A 19,473-nucleotide genomic window follows, 5' to 3' on the forward strand; every position below is an offset into this window, starting at 1 on the left:
AACAACAACAAAAAAACGATACAGATAATAAAAAAACCGATACCGATAATTTCCGATATTACATTTTAACGCATTTATCGGCCGATAATATCGGCAGGCCGATAGTTGTGGACCATGAGAAGTGAAAGGTTATTTTGTTGTCTCCCACTTCTGCCTTGCTGACACTTCCTGTACAGGATATATGACTAATACACGCCTACTGTCAAACATAGCTTGTTTGTACTAACTGTCTAGGCGAAAAATTATCACAACATATACAGGAAGTTTGTCTTTTAACATCTCTATACACACAATACGACATAATTCTCTTTTATATTATTTTCACTCAGATTGATAACATCTAACTTGTGGTTAATGTGACGAACACGTGGACCAGACTAGAACACTAATATTTAGATTATCTGACTTGACAGTAAACAAAAGAGTAAATTCCCAGCAATAAGTGTTGTGGGGGCGGCAGTAAGTAGTGAGGTGGTCCAGGAATGGTCAAAAGCTTAAAAATGACCCGGTCACCATCTGATCTGAGTTTCATCCTTGTAGTCCTTGTCTTCCATATAAGGCCGCTGAAGACTTGCTGAGCCCAAAGTGCAGGAAAACCTTGTGTGCTCAAACTAAACACCCTCAACCAAACTTCTACAATGCTCTTTCACTGTTATTGCACCTCCTCGAAGCCCCCTAAGGATTTCCTGGACATGCCACAGTGACATACAGTAACCATGGGCAACCAAGCATGGATCTGTCACTTTCCAGTGGAAGGTTAACAATGTATTGGGCTGGGGTGGTCTGCAAAATGATCACCCCATGCACTTTCATACAAAAGCATTAGTTTATTTCATCTTGATCTGACCTATTTAGGGGATTATTTTGCATCCCAACTCTGTGTTTTCCACTTACTGGCAGAACTTCACAGGTCCTCACAGGGATGCTCACCTGTGCTGCCTACCACTACATTGCATGATCCTGTCTTGAACACTTGAGGGGGAGAACATTTATATTGTTCCATATTGTGCATGCGTCCCCGCCAAAGTTATTTGCCTGGTTTTCCAGCCATTACAAAGTGACTGTGGAGTTAATCATCAGCCGATGTGAGAAATCCAACTCCACAGAGAGGCAGACAATGATTGCACCGGTGACGTGCAGTCACTGGAGGCAGGTGAGGCGGGGCCTCACGTGCCATCATGGAAAGAAAAAAAAAGTTTAAAAATTTTTTTTTTTTAAATTGTTATATGTATCCAGTGATTATACTATAAAGTTATTTTCCATTTAACTTCCCCAGTTTTAGATTATTTTTATTCAAAATCGCTGAATTTTCACATTTGCCGTTCAAATACTGAGAAGAGACTTGCTGTGATCAGCAGCCAGTTGAGGCACGTCACTCAGTTGTGCCTCAACATGGATTGCAGACTCTGCTAACTGCTGGCCTGCTGTGCAGTGAGACCGTATTGCTATATGAAATATATAATACATTTCCATAGTTTAGTTAGCTGAGGTATATAATGTACAGTGTATTTTGTCAACAACTGTATGTGTGTAAGTATTTCTTGTGCTGAGCAATCATAAAACTGCTGCGAAGACGCACTGGCTGAGGCTCGCAGTAATCCCGCCTCCTTGTGCCGGTTAATGCACCCCGCCGGAGAATGCACCCCCTGACGGGAGTGTTATATCAACTAAAGCCCACACTTAAACTTTCCACGTGCAAGATTGAATCTATTTAAAAAAGTTATTTAATAAGAAGCCAAAAAGTGCAAAAACAATAATGTTAGTGTTGGAGGAGTTGTGAATGACTGCAGGGTCACAACATTAGGTACACCTGCAGACTGCAGCACCGATTTCATATTTCATTCATTCACAACTCCTCCAACACGAACATTATTGTTTTTGCACTTTTTGTCTTCTTATTAAATAACTTTTTTAAATAGATTCAACCTTGCACGTGGAAAGTTTAAGTGTGGGCTTTAGTTGATACAACACTCCCGTCAGGGGGTGCATTCTACGGCGGGTGTGCATTAATCCAGCACAACAGCGGCGCATGGACTTCATTTATAAGTAAAGGTAAGACCATAATAAAGTTTTTTTTATTAAATGTGCTTTTTTGTGTGCTACAGTTTGTATGTTTAAAGTTAAAGTTAAGTTAAAATACCAATGATTGTCACACACACACTAGGTGTGGTGAAATTTGTCCTCTGCATTTGACCCAACCCTTGATCACCCCCTGGGAGGTGAGGGGAGCAGTGGGCAGCAGTGGCACCGCGCCCGGGAATAATTTTTGGTGATTTAACCCCCAATTCCAACCCTTGATGCTGAGTGCCAAGCAGGGAAGAATGCTGGTATGAGCTTTTAAACATAACCCGTTAACTGCTGCCAATCAAATGGTGAATAAAATACTCTTTAGGGTTCATATGTTTGTAAATCTGACTGTGATGAAGTCAGTGCCTCACCAGTCATGAACCTCACTGCACGTCACTGGATTGCACCCTTCAGTACTGAGTAAACATAATTGATGTATTGCTTATTCATGTGCTATATGGGGTTGACTGCTAGGGAGACCTATGGGAAAGGTAAACTGATATCTGCAGGTAAACATGGAGGGAAGGGTATGTAAAGAATGTGTCACACGTGATCAACCCTTCATTAGAAAACGTTATAGCCTTGAGCACGTAAAATGTGTAATAAATAGTAATGCGTATACAAACACAAAAAATGGCATTGTCATTTCGACCAGCAACATAAGATTAATTATAACAATGTTTAATAGAATAAACAAATAATTATTTATTTTAGCATTGATGTCATGTCAGTTCGGTTAGCAAGCATCCAAAAAGGTGTCCGGACACAAATTGAAGCTAAATAGCAAGAACTATAAGTTACTCACCCTCTTGGCCGAGGACACCCACGGAACGAGCATTAAGTATGACCCAGTATCCAACGAAAAGTGATTTCACAGCATCTCCGATGTCTTCCCACTTGGCTCGCATGGTTTCCAAGTCTGAGAGTAGGAATGTGAAGTGCAAGCCGCCACGGTTGTGTGTGTTCGCCTTTTTGCTCTCCCGAGAAAAAAGTTGTAGTAGAAAGTGTTGGGTGTTTACTATTGGCCACGAGGCGCCTACTCGACTCGCGATTGGCTTATCACCGCTGTCAATCAAAAATTGACGTACGTACCGTTCCAAAAGGGGCGGGGTTAATTGGATACTGATCTGAAGTCAGCCTGTGCGCCTATGTTAATGCTTTACCTTTCTTTACAGGGACGGCCGCACTGAACCGGGATCTTGGTTGTTTGAGATCAAAAATTGTTTATTTTTAAGAATGTATGTTGACACGTTAGAAGTTAGAACACACTCAAAGTATACACCCCTTCTCCCTGTGGCCTGTGTAGAGGCGTGTTCATTCCAAACCAGGTGAAAAAAACGGGGAAATGCCAACCACAAGAGTGTTTATAACAGTGGCGCTGTCATTTTTTCTTGGGAGTTCATATCGTCACGTGTTCGGTGTACGGGCGCGGGGTTCCAACATGGCGGAGAAGCGCTCCAATCAAGCGGCGCGCTGGCACATAGAAGTCATTTGGGCGGTTTACACAGCATCGCGTGCGAACTCACCGCTTGTCGTGACAGCGGGACAGATGCTTCTCAGGCAAATGCTGCCTTCAGTGCGGGGAGCGTGGACGCGCCACGGCGCATGCTCTCCTACCTCTCCCGAGCGGAGGATGAGGAGCAGCGCCTCGCTCCACAACGGTGAGTCCGACTACGACTATGTTGCATCAAAGTGATGCGTTCGCGTCGGTGTGTTTTTGTTGTTGTTTTGTACTCGTGCGCGTGGATCAGGTGGGTTTGGGTGGTGTTTTTTTTTGTTGCGCGCACGCAGTGGAGTGTGCGTGCGTGCGTACCCGGGCTGTGCGTGACGCCGCGCCGACAGACGTCAGTTTGAGTGGGTGAAGGAGTGTGAGGCAGGCACGCAACCGCTCAGGGCTGCTTGCTAGTAGTCAGGCTGTGTTGCATTTTGCCTCCTATTCATTTTGAATGGACTGTTTGTATTCAAATTATTTTTTTTAGTGCTATTGGTGGGAATGAGAATGCTCAGCATTGAGCTGCTCTTTGTGCGAGCAAGACCGACTGGGAGTGTTGTGTAAATAATCCAATTGGAATTAATGCTGTTTGTCAGGATTGTTGCAACTCCTTCAATTAAATGTATTGTTTACTTGGTGCAATATAGTCTGTAAAATGTTTAATGAAAAACATTTTGTGATTGTGTGGATTGTGCAATTTCATGGAAACATTTTACTCCAGTATCTATATTAACTAAAATCATAATTTTATTTAACTTATTTTATTTTGTATGTTTGTCATTAATTCCACCTATTTTCATGTCATTTACTCATTATATTTTTATTATATGTTAACATTTTTATTTTCTTAATTGCCATAGCTATACACTGTTAGTTTTTTGTATACTCATATTAGTGTATGATCATTGTATTTTTTTTCAGTATCCCTGTTTTCTTACATTCATTTTGGCATGCACGGGAACATACTTTACTATGTTGTAAGTCAGTATATAAAAGTTATGGTATGCATGTGTTTATCAGTAATAGATATGGAAAAAAGGGGCCATGGTTAAATAAACTAGGTTTCTTCCTGCTCCGAGTCATATCAAAGACTATAAAAATGGGACCCATAACCTCCCTGCTTGGCACTCAGCAACACGGGTTGGAGTTGGGGGTTAAGTCACCAAAATGATTCCCGGGCGCGGCGCCGCTGCTGCCCACTGCTCCCCAAGGGGATGGGTCAAATGCAGAGGACAAATTTCACCACATCTAGTGTGTGTGTGACAATCATCGGTATCTTTAATCTTAATCTTTATTCGGACATGTTGAATTGTGCAAATGTAACCATGTGATGTTCCTTACTCACACTGTTAAGCATAACTGAAACAAATTACACTTGCCATTAATTTAAATAATACATGGAACAAAGGCAGATAAGGTTCATAGGTTGTGTAATAGCATTTTAAAATAAGAACATATGATTTAGGATAAGGATAATAGGATGTTGATAGAGGTTTGTAGCTTTGATTCAGTAACTAATGGCATGGACCCTTGTATAGAAGCAAGTGCAGGATATATAAACAATATTTGAATTAGATAATAAGTGGAGGACTAAAATCATTTTAGACAAAAACTTTGTAAATAAACATAGATAAAACTAAAATAAAACAATGTAACACATGTGCTATACCAGTTGCACACCCTTAATGGCATATCGTGTGTATAGCATACCTTAGACTTTTCTCAATGCCATTTTGATGCATTATTTTGCTATGACAACCACGATTAAACAACAGTCCTTAGTAGAGGTGGGGGAAATAATCGATTTTTAGACGTATCGCAATTCGGTCATGGACGATTATAAAATCGATGAGTAAACGTTGATAATTACTCACACTGTTAAGCATATCTGAAACAAATTACACTTGCCATATGTTTAAATAATACATGGAACAAAGGCAGATAAGGTTCATAGGTTGTGTAATAGCATTTTAAAATAAGAAAATATGATTTAGGATATGGATAATAGGATGTTGATAGAGGTTTGTAGCTTTGATTCAGTAACTAATGGCATGGACCCTTGTATAGAAGCAAGTGCAGGATATATAAACAATATTTGAATTAGATAAGTGGAGGACTAAAATCATTTTAGACAAAAACTTTGTAAATAAACATAGATAAAACTAAAAGAAAACAATGTAACACATGTGCTATACCAGTTGGACACCCTTAATGGTAAATCGTGTGTATAGCAAACCTTAGACTTTTCTCAATGCCATTTTGATGCATTATTTTGCTATGACAACCACGATTAAACAACAGTCCTTAGTAGAGGTGGGGGAAATAATCGATTTTTAGACGCATCGCAATTCGGTCATGGACGATTATAAAATCGATGAGTAATCGTCGATAATTACTCACACTGTTAAGCATATCTGAAACAAATTACACTTGCCATACATTTAAATAATACATGGAACAAAGGCAGATAAGGTTCATAGGTTGTGTAATAGCATTTTAAAATCAGAAAATATGATTTAGGATATGGATAATAGGATGTTGATAGAGGTTTGTAGCTTTGATTCAGTAACTAATGGCATGGACCCTTGTATAGAAGCAAGTGCAGGATATATAGGGACGGCGTGGCGAAGTTGGTAGAGTGGCTGTGCCAGCAATCGGAGTGTTGCTGGTTACTGGGGTTCAATTCCCACCTTCTACCTTCCTAGTCACGTCCGTTGTGTCCTTGGGCAAGACACTTCACCCTTTGCCTCTGATGGCTGCTGGTTAGCGCCTTGCATGGCAGCTCCCGCCATCAGTGTGTGAATGTGTGTGTGAATGGGTAAATGTGGAAATACTGTCAAAGCGCTTTGAGTACCTTGAAGGTAGAAAAGGCTATACAAGTATAACCCATTTATTTATCATTTATACATAAACAATATTTGAATTAGATAAGTGGAGGACTAAAATCATTTTAGACAAAAACTTTGTAAATAAACATAGATAAAACTAAAAGAAAACAATGTAACACATGTGCTATACCAGTTGGACACCCTTAATGGTAAATCGTGTGTATAGCAAACCTTAGACTTTTCTCAATGCCATTTTGATGCATTATTTTGCTATGACAACCACGATTAAACAACAGTCCTTAGTAGAGGTGGGGGAAATAATCGATTTTTAGACGCATCGCAATTCGGTCATGGACGATTATAAAATCGATGAGTAAACGTCGATAATTACTCACACTGTTAAGCATATCTGAAACAAATTACACTTGCCATATGTTTAAATAATACATGGAACAAAGGCAGATAAGGTTCATAGGTTGTGTAATAGCATTTTAAAATAAGAAAATATGATTTAGGATAAGGACAATAGGATGTTGATAGAGGTTTGTAGCTTTGATTCAGTAACTAATGGCACGGACCCTTGTATAGAAGCAAGTGCAGGATATATAAACAATATTTAAATTAGATAATAAGTGGAGGACTAAAATCATTTTAAACAAAAACTTTGTAAATAAACATAGATAAAACTAAAAGAAAACAATGTAACGCATGTGCTATACCAGTTGCACACCCTTAATGGTATATCGTGTGTATAGCATACCTTTGACTTTTCTCAATGCCATTTTGATGCATTATTTTGCTATGACAACCACGATTAAACAACAGTCCTTAGTAGAGGTGGGGGAAATAATCGATTTTTAGACGCATCGCAATTCGGTCATGGACAATTATAAAATCGATGAGTAAACGTAGATAATTACTCACACTGTTAAGCATATCTGAAACAAATTACACTTGCCATACATTTAAATAATACATGGAACAAAGGCAGATAAGGTTCATAGGTTGTGTAATAGCATTTTAAAATAAGAAAATATGATTTAGGATATGGATAATAGGATGTTGATAGAGGTTTGTAGCTTTGATTCACTAACTAATGGCATGGACCCTTGTATAGAAGCAAGTGCAGGATATATAAACAATATTTGAATTAGATAAGTGGAGGACTAAAATCATTTTAGACAAAAACTTTGTAAATAAACATAGATAAAACTAAAAGAAAACAATGTAACACATGTGCTATACCAGTTGGACACCCTTAATGGTATATCGTGTGTATAGCATACCCTAGACTTTTCTCAATGCCATTTTGATGCATTATTTTGCTATGACAACCACGATTAAACAACACTCCTTAGTAGAGGTGGGGGAAATAACTGATTTTTAGACGCATCGCAATTCGGTCATGGACGTTTATAAAATCGATGAGTAAACGTCGATAATCGATTTATGTATTGTAAATAAAGTGATGAAGACAGTTCTAAAATTTGTCTGACTGCAGTGAACCACCTCACCAAGAGATCTGACCAGCTCCTTTATTATAGGGCACTTATGTTCCTGTTTTGCACACATTTCCATTAATTTAATAAATGTGATGGGAATTTCTTATTACAAATGCACTGTTTTTAAAAGTTGCAAGTGATAAACGCTTATTTAAATGAAAATAAAAATGTAAAACTGCATCAATATACATAAATTAAAGATGCATAAATAATCGATTTTTAATCCAATCGTAGCTCCTGAATCATAATCGTAATCGAATCCTGAGGTGGCCAAAGATTCCCACCTCTAGTCCTTAAATAGTACACTACCAGATCTCTTTGACCTACATGTCAATATGACATGATCACCTGTTGATCCCCCATGCTTGCTTCTTACTTGCTGCAACAATTTGTCTCCTTATGCAGCACGTACTGTACCTTAATGCATACAGTGAAACCATAACATCTCATGTGAGGATTAAGTCATTTTAAGCCCACCATGGGTTCAGTTCTATGGCAGTTGCATGTCAGACAACGCCGCTCCAGGGGGAGGGAGGGAGGCGCTCATTGACATGTGTTGCTGCTCCATTAAAATAGCGTCACTGCGTGCATGTGTTTGGTCTAGATACTGCTGTTAACATGCGTGGCTGGGCCTCTGTGCGTGCAGCTCTGTGAGGAGGGGTGCTGAGGTCATTGTGTCTGCAGGGGATCTCATGATGGAAAAGGAAGAGGAGGGGGAGTCCAGTGGCAACAACCATAAGACTCAAGTCATACTGCACCTGCAGCCCATCTTGCACGGGTAAGACCGTGGTGGTTATAATAAAAACACTGCACACGTTTCCTGTTTGAACAGTACAAATATTAAAAAAACATTTAATATGTGCCGACCAGCCACCCTCATATACGTATTTACTTTGTACAGTCCAATACATTCAACCCATCCATCCATCTATCCAGCCATATACCGCTTGTCCCTTTCGGGGTCCTCTACATCTAAATACTTACAATGATAACAGTATTTATTTTCAGAATCAGAATCAGCTTTATTGTCCAAGTATTTCTTTTGGAATGACACTGTCAGAATTTGAAATAAAACAATGCAAACCTGATTTCACAGTAATTTAGGAGATTTCACAAATGTGCACAATTTATGAATGTGATGCACTTTATGCAGAGTACCTCCATTTCCAAAAATAATTGTATTGCTTGGGTGAGAATGCTTATCAGTTGTATATTCAAATACATCCATATATTCGCTTTTGTAAATCAAATAGAGATGATAGAAAAAAACATTGTCAAGTCGTTGCTTTGTTTTCTAAGCTCTCATACTGTAGCTTTACAGTAAATGTCAACCATAGTTAATTCTTCTATATTTGTGACACTTTGTCTCCCTCTGCAGGGCAAATTATGACAATGCAGATACAAGCAGTACAGTCTTGGCCATAGAGACACAACATGGTAAGTAAATTACATCTTAATCACTTTTTAACCATATTGATAATTTCAAGCAAATGTAATGTTTTCATTTTTTTATTGTCGTGAACTGCAGAGGTTGTGATTGACTAATTGTGATGACAAGCATGATCATGAGCACCCAAGAGAGTATTTTCCTGATACCTATGCAAAAATGTACATTCACACTTTTTTGTAATGTTGACATGTTACAAAAATGACACTCAAAATTTGTTTTGCCTGTAGAAGACAGCAAATCAGAGGGAGACAGTGTGGAATATGGCTACCCCATCACTTGTGGAGAAAGCAGAGCTGTTTTACTCTTTAAGAAGTTTGTGTGCCCTGGAATCAATGTTAGATGCGTGAAAGTAAGTGGATGTGACACATCAAGTGCTAGCTGCTATCTGGGTTTTATTTGTCTGTGTGTTGCTTGCAGGCAAATTTCTGAGGGCAATCTCTTGTCTTGTTTTTGCAGTTTAACGACCAGCTTATCAGTCCTAAGCAGTTTGTACACCTGGCAGGGAAAGCCACTCTCAAGGACTGGAAAAGGGCCATCAGACTGGGCGGGGTTATGCTCAGGTAGACTCATTTTGCTTTCTATTCCCATATGTCTATCTGTTCTTTTGGTTGCTGTCTTTATCAACATGCTCACTTTAGTGTACAATAGTAAAACTTAAGGTGCCACATTTAAACAGTTAGATAATGGAAATCTATTTTGCCCATAGTAACAATCGTATGTTGATCAGGGGCGAGCCATACCTTTGGTACTTGGGCCTTCAGTGGGACTTAACCAACTTAATCCACCTCTTAATACCAACACTATCTTGTCTCAATTGTACTGGATACAACCCATCATAATGTACAAGAATGCACTATAACAAAGTGTGGAATGACATAGAGAAGCATTTTATGTATTGCGGATGAATATTACTAAAGCAAGAAACATAAATTAAACTTTATCTTTGAATCCAATGTCACTGATATGCCCGAATCACATTTCTGCTACTTACATTGAGCATTATGTAACTTCAACTAACACAATTTATACATGCCATAAATGCCAAAATCTTTTTTTTAATACATCATACTCACCAGAGATTCTGATTATTTATCAACAAAATCTATCCTCCTTTCCAGGGGAGGATTCCAGATAGCAGGTTTAACAAACTCTGATTTTAAACCTTAAGTCTTGAGTTAATTTACCCTTAGATGGGAAACTCTGAGTGTTGAACAGCAGATCTGAGTTAGTTCAATCAATCCTGAGAATGTTGACTCCGAGATAAGACCACAATAAAAAGCCATGATCAATGGAGCAATGTTTTACAATTCACTGGGTGTTAGACTAATTTTCTCATAAAAAACATTTTTGTTGTTTTTTTTATGTATGAAAAGCGTTTTATAAATAAAAGTTTGATGTACTAAATTGGGAGATATATTTCTTGAAATATTAAAAATAATCTTTAATTTCAGATTTTGTTGGCAGGTTATTTTACGCTATAGCTCACATGTTAGTCATATTCACAATAATGAAATACCTACCCAAAACCCGACTTCCTAAATAAAAAAGTAATTAATAAAAAAATGTCTAAAAATTGTTTAATATCTGAATATATATTATATAATGTTTTGTTTTTGTTTTTGCAGACAGACTAAAAAAACTGGTAATAAAAGTGACTGTGGAGCAAAAGTTACACCAAAGTTTATCCAATACATATTATCGAGACCACAAAAAAGCATTTTAAATGTAGATTAAAATCATCATAGGTGCCCTTTCTTTAATTAGAGAATGCATTGCCCATGTGGTCCACAGCTAGAACCATCACTGGCCACAACAGATTACAAGGAGAATGTAGTGTAACATGTTGTCCACAAACTGCCAACTATCTGGTCTCATCTCTTTATTTTGTTTGCTCGTGCTCTTAAAGAGTCAGATGTCAATACACTCAACTTAAAAGGCAATAGCTGCTCTTTTTTTTCCGTTTAATGCACCAGCTTTGTGTCGTCGGATTGCTAGAAAAAACCCTGTGTGTGATAACAGACTGTGTTATGCGTTTACACTAACCTGCGTTCTCCCCCATGTAGGAAAATGATGGACTCCGGCCAGATAGATTTTTACCAGCATGACACGGTGTGCAGCAACACGTGCCGCAGCACCAAGTTTGACATGCTGATCAACAGCACGCAGGTTCCTCCGGGGACCTCAGTGCAGCCCAACCCCTCATGTTTGACTCTGGAGCCTCTTGGAGGACAGGTGCCTCCCCTGACAGGTACACCCTATTTTGTTGGCACTTTCACTTTGATTCTTACTGAAGGTTCTCCCCATTTTGCGTAACGCTGCATTGAGCAACACAGAATTTAGTTAATCTATCTTCCTCCGGGTACTCCGGCTTCCTCCCACCGCCAAAAACATGCACCTGGGGATAGGTTGATTGGCAACACTAAATTGGCCCAAGTGTGTGAATGTGAGTGTGAATGTTGTCTGTCTATCTGTGTTGGCCCTGCGATGAGGTGGCGACTTGTCCAGGGTGTACCCCGCCTTCCGCCCGAATGCGGCTAAGATAGGCTACAGCACCCCCCGTGACCCCAAAAGGGACAAGCGGTAGAACATGGATGGATGGATCTTCCAGGATTAAGAAATATTTAGACCAAGGGCCACGTACCGAAAAACTAAATGATGTGAGGGTCACTTTGAGGAATATACAAAACAATAACATATTAGCAATTAGCCTTTGTGTTAAAGTAAGAAAGGAAATATGTGTAACAGAGCTTATATAATACATTCGTACCTCAGTTTTGCTTGTAATACGTTTCAAAAGGTCCATCCATCCATCCATTTTCTACCGCTTGTCCCTCTCGGGGTCGTGGGGGTTGCTAGAGTCTATCCCAGCTGCACTCGGGCGGAAGGCGGGGTACACCCTGGACAAGTCGCCACCTCATCGCAGGGCCAACACAGATAGACAGACAACATTCACACACTCGGGACCATTTAGTGTTGCCCATCAACCTATCCCCAGGTGCATCCTCTTACAAAAACCAAAGCAATTGTTATCAATATATATATATATAGTTTACCATACTATAATATATCATTTTTATATATACAATTATATTCATAAAAATATGTTCATGAAATAAATTTTTAACATAACAAATAGTGCAAATCTAATTCATCCTTTTCAGACCCCCCAAAAATTGAACATCAACACATATGGCAAATAATTATAGTTTTACATGCAGAAAACAATGCAATATACATCTAAATGACGAATAAAATGGATAAAGGAACATTCAACATCACTTTTACTTTTATTGAAGACTCTTTTTTGCGAACACGGCAATGAGCAGAGAGGGTAAACAATTCCATAGTGTTTCTCACCTTCTTTATCAAAGTGCTGGCAGCAGCAACTTTCTTTGTCCCCATGTTGGCTGGTTTTGCAGTCATACTTAAAGGTGCCATATGTAATAATTTCATGTCAAGTCATCATTAAATGGCACTGATATGTCAAAAGGCATTAATAAATCATGTTCTTTTCAAATACCTCTATAACTGATAGCAGTAGTTCAGCCGGGATATCCTCATTTCAAAATAAGATTTACAGCCCCGAAAAATTGTTATTGTTTTAATTTCGATGCCCCGCCCTCCACCGTTTGACCAATTACAAAGTCTGTGAGTGTGTCACATCCAGGTTGCCACTGGTAGAGTTACTAAACATGTCAGACCTTAGTAAATCTAAAAGGTGTCATTACAATTCCCAACTTATTCATGACAAAACCAGGAACAAAATGAGAATTTGTATCTGGGATGCCTTTGAAAAATGGAGACGATTGAAGGCGGAGAAGATTTTTTCATCTGACACCAAACTTGCTAATTTCGTCCTAGATAGGCAAGTAAGTCATTTACGTTTTCTTATTACTTGTAATAAATGGAAATGGACATTTCGTATGTAAACTATATTGTCCAATACAGTCTATGATGTTGTCTAACAAAGCTAGTATGTTCGTGCAACGAATGCTTATAGTGTGATGTTCTCAACTTCTATTTTAAAATGCTGAGTTAGCATGCTAAGACACATCGACATATAGGGTAACGGGGGAAATATATGCCCGTTAGCCTGTATGTTGATGTGTCATCCAACTGACAGGGCAAAATATATTTTCGATAAATAAAACCTATGTGGATATGGGTAGTGTCAGTGCCTATTTCGTTCTCAATATGCTGATACGCTGAGGAAATGTGTTCCAACATTATCACGGCTAATTACGGTTTCTGGTACTGTATGTGTATGTATGGCACATATGGGGTGGTATTTGCTTGGCACAATATAATGCAATACATGTAATGATTTTCTACTGTGTGTATTGATATAGTAGGCTATATGATTTATGAGTATCATGTTTTTTGTGTAACGTGGGTTGGCTCATAGAATCGCACTCTGCACTGAAAGATGGTGATGTGCGTACATGGAAGAGAATGCAGTGCGTCAGGTTGGATGCAACATGGAGTTATGCTGAACAAAATGTGGCGGTAATTTTACTGTTGGCCTTGGCTTGCCATAAAAGTAGGCCTATGCGATATATAATATATTATTATATATAATTATTTCGATGGTGGTCCATGCGGTCAAACTAGACATTTTGGCAGGGTAATGCCAACAATCTGTCCCGACTCCTGACTAAAATATTGCTGCGTAGCTTTAAAAAATACATTTGGCTAATCGACATCAGTAAAATGTGGCATAATTACTTAGTAAACCATCTTGCAAGAAGCATAAACAAGAGAAACCAACAGCGTAGGACTCATCGATTGCCATCTGAAGTTCCTTGGAGTAGGATTCGGATTCGGCTGCGTATCTGGCAACCTCAGTCATGTAGAGTGGGAGGGGACTACAGAATTTTGACCTTGATTGCAGTACCATTTCTGGCCACATAACTACATCTGGCACCTTTAATAGATTAAAAGCAGAACAGGCAGTGAGTCACCAACACATTAGATTCTTTGTTTGGGAACTCTACTTTGCTGAATGATATTCGAGCAAACAGACTAGTTTGTTACCAGCAATGTTTGGCTGCACAATAATCAAGATGGTAAACAAAAACTGGGGAAAACTATGTTGAAAATTTCCATCTGAAAAAAAAAAAAAAAGAATGTAAAATGAAGCGTACACAAAGTGATTTACCACTGTATATCTAAGTAATAACAAAATTATTTTAATTCCAATTTTCAGTATATGTCGAGGGCCAAAATAAAAAAATTACCTACGGGCCAAAAATGGCCACGGGCCACACTTTAGATACAGGGTTTTTACACATTTTCATCACGGATTTTCCGTGTTAACTGAATTTCCATGACCAAATAAACTATTTTACCTCAATGGGACAACTGAAAACGAATTATCGTAACATACTATTGTTCATGTAATACTCGTTGGGTTAAATCTTCGAACAAAACAAAACGAAATAACAACAACAACAAAAACACCAGACACTTAAATACAGTAAGCCCAGATGCACATACATAGGCACACTTGCTCTCACCACAGTTACATTTTGCTGCTATCTGACTGTCCAGGAACATAGCGATGAAAAGACGGCATGCTCCTTGAATGATTTGATTTAGTTGGGTAAATTCACACATTTCACGGTGAACTCTCATAGGCACTGATTTTATAGTTTAGCACCTCTCTGAGTGCAATTTTTGCTTTCCACCCATGATCTGAATGCTTCTGTATGTATGTATATAATATAATATAAATTTCCTGTAAATAGCACATTAAACATAAATCGTTCTCAGGACTGGACTGTGCACCTTACCTCCTTTTGCACTATTTTTTTTAAATTTTCTTCCTATGTTTTGCATATTTTGTAGACTGTCGCACTGATACTGGAGTTGTTTTTAATCGCATTGTACCTGTGTATAGTGACAAAAAAAGGCATTCTATTTTATTCTATTCTATTTAGAGCCCACAGTATCTCAGCTTTGAGAACTTACTTGTTGCTGTGGAAACTAGTATACGTTTTGCTAGATGTCCTCATGGCATCAGCATTCGAAAACTGACCAATGGGCATTACACTGCTCGCTACTGTGGGTACAGTCTCCTGCTTTTCATTCTTCAGTGGCTAACGAGCGCTGCCTTGAACATATTTGAAATGTCAAATGTTTTACTGCACAGCTTGCATTTGGCACCTCTTCGGTCAGTGTCTTTTGGTAGCCACAATTTGGATTTATCCTTAAAAGTCCATGTATTATTAAAGCTGCACTTTGCTGGCATTTTTTCAGCTTTATCACTTTGCTAGCAGAAGTAACTAGCTAGTGGGAATTCCTGCAGTTTGTAGCCGCTTGCACGGTGCATGCTCACATAGACTAGGCTACAGTAACTACATTTTTCATCTAAAAAATTATGATATATTTCCATGACTTTTCCAAAACTTTTGAAAAATAATATTTTGCAACACTTTTCCTGGTCCTGGAAATTGCATTTCAAAAATCCATGACTTTTCCAGGTTATACATGACCCTTAAGGCAGCCCTGATTTCAAAAGTTGTGTGACACAAATGCCACTGGTCCCTACTTATCTCAACTCTCTGTTGATGCTCCTTTCCACTGACAAAAGCAGATACGAGTTGGTATTGTTTGTATACCTAATCAGCTTGGGTTACATGTAGGGACGTAACAATAAACGTTAGCATGTCAGTGTTAGTTTTAAATTAAAATGATCCAAAAACCATGAGATAAATGCACTTTGATAAACTCACAGATTGACTAACGCCAGCTTGCTAGCTTAAATGCTAACATGAAAACCAGAGACATTAACATCTTTCCCCATAAAGAAACAACATACCCCAATCTAAATTCATATAAGCACATTGCTATCTGAGCAACTTAGCTATTAATTGTGCACATTGAACCTACAAGCTGTGCTCTCTTTGAACAGAGTGATCATTCTATATTGAAAAGGAATACGAGCTGAGGTGTTTTTACGGTGCCTTCAAAGACGGCTGAACAAAGTAGGACGCCACATTGCTCGCCAGAAATAGTAAATAAAATATTCGATTTTCATTTAAATAAATTTTAGTGCTACAGTACAAATCAATATTTAAAACAATAAAAGCTTAGCCATTAAAAGAGATAAAATACTAAGACAATCATTATCAGTGAAGCATAAGAAACACAACACATGCAAAATAGTGGCTTTCTTAACATTGTGTCTATTTATTTTAGTTATTTTAAAAAACAATAACTTAGTCAAAAGATTGTAGTGTGGGTACGTGTACTTTTTGGGCACAGTAAACATTACCTCGGGTGATATGGCGTGGTGGGTAGAGCAGCCGTGCCAGAAACTTGAGGGTTGCAAGTTTGCTCCCCGCCTCTTGCCATCCAAATCACTTCCGTTGTGTCCTTGGGCAGGACCCTTCACCCTTGCCCGCAGGTCCGCTCACACTGGTGATTGACTGGTAAACTGGCAGCTGTCAATCTACTGGCAAACTGTCAATCTACTCCAGGGCAGCTGTGGCTACAAATGTAGCTTACCACCACCAGGTGTGAATGTGGAGTGAATGAATGATGGGTTCTCACTTCTCTTTGAGGGCTTTGAGTATCTAATAGAAAAACGCTATGTACTGTAAACCTAATCCATTATTAATATTATTATTACCTCGATAACAATAACCATGATGATTTTTGCCACGATAACCGTGATATACATTTTTTATATTGTTACATCCGTAATTACTGTACATGGGTGCCAAGTCCATACCAAATTGTTTGCGTTAAGCCTGTCTGGTTGCTTAGCTATTGATCTTGGCAAAATTGTAACATAGCTAAAAAGATCAAAAATACATGCTAATCTTAGCTTATTTTTGACGCTGTGCCTTGACTGTGCATGCTGCAGAATTATACTTACCAATCTCCACTTTGCTGAAGCAGCCTTGCAGCCCACAGTCTACTCTCGGATAAAATATGTCTCCTGACTGTCGTCAGAGAAGTAAATACAGGAGATCCCTGTTCTCTTCCTTTCCTGTGGTTAGCCTGTCCTGTTAATAACTGATGTGTTCAACGCTGCATGTTTTTTCCCAAGTTTCTAATGAAACAACTCAAATAATCAGTTCCAGTATTGGTGCACATTCTCCCTGTTTCATTTCAGGAGATGTTGTACATGATTCAACTGACATCGAGGAGTCTTTGGAGGATAAGTTTGGAGGAGAGTGGAAAACGGCAAACATCACCACAGCCAATGGACATGCAAAGAGGAAGAGGACCGATACACCTGGTAAATAAGATACACACATTGAGCTGAGATGCAATGTAAAATTGGTCGTTCGGTGAAAGAATTGCGACTACACTGTTATCTGGTGAGCAGCCGCCGCTTTACCTGTGCATTAAAGCCCTATTTCCATTCAGTGCTGGTTCAGAAATGTATATTTGTATCCTCTTCTGGGAGGAAACAAAGGATCTATGCAATGCCCTGAATTTGTCATGCAGATATATACAGCATCTATATGAGATACTTCTGAAGAAAAAAGTTCAGCTCGTCTCACAAAAGCTGTTGAACAAATGAAACATTCAACAGTGTTGACGCTGCATACGTGGCAGTACATTCCAAGATATTGCTGTATACCCCACAGAAGGTAGTGTATTATAGTTTAGAAAAAGCCATGACTCATTGCAAGTGAACATGTTGCTGCACCCCGGTGGTCTTATCTGTAGAAATAGCATCTTGCACAAATTCTTTGCATCAGGACCCCGGTGGGCTTATCTGTAAAAATAGCATCTTGCACAAATACATAGTATCAGGGAGATGCAACAAGCATTAATACACTGCAATATGTTTTTATAGCAAATTGTGCAATAATGATCATCAACGAATCTAATTTTTTGTTTGTGCAAAACTAGAGATTTTTGGATTTCTTGTTACACTCATGCAAAAAATTCCAAGAATTGCCAGAACACAGGCTCCAATTTGAGAGCAGGCCGCAAGCAGCGCATCGTCTTGAAGACGCTTCTAAAATACTAATCCTCACCACTATGGTTGAAAATAATATAGGTTTATTCCAAGTATTATTATTACTGGGGGACCAGAGAAAAAGGAAGGGCTGAGCATGCTACATACGCATGCACACGCACACACACACACACACACACACACACACACACACACGCACACACACACACACACACACACCGAGCAGGACGACACAGGAAGCTAGCCGCTAAACATTCAATGTTAAGTAGGAGTGATCGATACAAATTCCGATACGATCGATACTTAGTAGTAGTATCAGAATATAAACAATACTTAAGTCATATTTTTCTCTTTCTTGTTCTTATTACAAAATATTTTTTTGGGCCGTTTTTGTTGTTGTTTACAAAGTAAGTCACTGGCTATAAGAAGGCTTTGAAAGCAAACTTTTATTTAGTTATTGTGCACTAGCCACTTTATTCTGTTTAAAAAAATACATAAGTAGCATTCAATACCACAAATTAAATACTTCATCTGATTTGCAACAATGTTCTACATTTAATAAAATAAGTTTTCTAAAAATGTGTTTTTGTGTTTATTTAAGTTATTTGCCAAAGTGTGTATATATATATATATATATATATATATATATATATATATATATATATATATATATATATATATATATATATATATATATATATATATATATATATATATATATATATATATACACACACACACATATAAATACATTATATATATGTATATATACATATATGTCTGGCAGCTGTATATATATATATATATATATATATATATATATATATATATATATATATATATATATATATATATATATATATACATACACATACATGGGGCTGTCAAGTGATTAATAATCCCACTCTAAACCTGTGATTAATTATGATTAATCAAGTGTTATTATTTGCCTGCAAATTTGCTGAAGAAAATACCCCCAATTTTTGGGGGGTACAAATGCGATTTGGTAGAATGTCAAACAAGAAGGTTTTTTAAATATTTTACTGAACTTCAAGTCATTGATTTGTTTAAAACTAGGTGAAAGTAAGTATAGTAAAAATTAAGTGCATAATTTGAAAGTATTTGCAGTTTGCAATAATCTTGCAAACAAGGTACAGTTACTAATCCATACGCACTCATAAACAACTTAACAT

The 19,473-nt window shown here is 38.1% G+C and overlaps 2 protein-coding genes across 11 annotated transcripts in view; one reads left to right on the plus strand and one right to left on the minus strand.

Moving 5' to 3' along the window:
• The window catches only part of si:dkey-34d22.1 (discoidin, CUB and LCCL domain-containing protein 1), a 32,209-nt gene extending 28,441 nt beyond the window's left edge, over positions 1-3,768 (minus strand). For 2 of the 3 annotated variants that reach the window (XM_062063235.1, XM_062063234.1), the window contains exon 1: positions 2,873-3,039. In XM_062063235.1, the coding sequence (XP_061919219.1) occupies positions 2,873-2,975 (103 nt within the window). In that variant the 5' untranslated portion in view covers positions 2,976-3,039. Of the gene's footprint in view, positions 1-2,872; positions 3,040-3,593 lie in introns of those variants that run through there. The other variant, XM_062063236.1, reaches the window with a different exon arrangement.
• The window catches only part of LOC133660104 (glucocorticoid modulatory element-binding protein 1-like), a 54,166-nt gene that overhangs the window by 22,460 nt on the left and 12,233 nt on the right, over positions 1-19,473 (plus strand). For 2 of the 8 annotated variants that reach the window (XM_062063244.1, XM_062063245.1), the window contains 6 exons: positions 8,574-8,667; positions 9,268-9,326; positions 9,567-9,688; positions 9,796-9,899; positions 11,403-11,587; positions 17,462-17,587. In XM_062063244.1, coding sequence (XP_061919228.1) covers positions 8,582-8,667; positions 9,268-9,326; positions 9,567-9,688; positions 9,796-9,899; positions 11,403-11,587; positions 17,462-17,587 — 682 coding nt within the window. In that variant the 5' untranslated portion in view covers positions 8,574-8,581. Of the gene's footprint in view, positions 1-3,413; positions 3,729-8,493; positions 8,668-9,267; positions 9,327-9,566; positions 9,689-9,795; positions 9,900-11,402; positions 11,588-17,461; positions 17,588-19,473 lie in introns of those variants that run through there. The other 6 variants (XM_062063240.1, XM_062063239.1, XM_062063237.1 and 3 more) reach the window with 5 other exon arrangements.

The sequence above is a fragment of the Entelurus aequoreus genome, linkage group LG11, assembly GCF_033978785.1.
Source record: "Entelurus aequoreus isolate RoL-2023_Sb linkage group LG11, RoL_Eaeq_v1.1, whole genome shotgun sequence".
Taxonomy (NCBI): Eukaryota; Metazoa; Chordata; class Actinopteri; order Syngnathiformes; family Syngnathidae; genus Entelurus; species Entelurus aequoreus.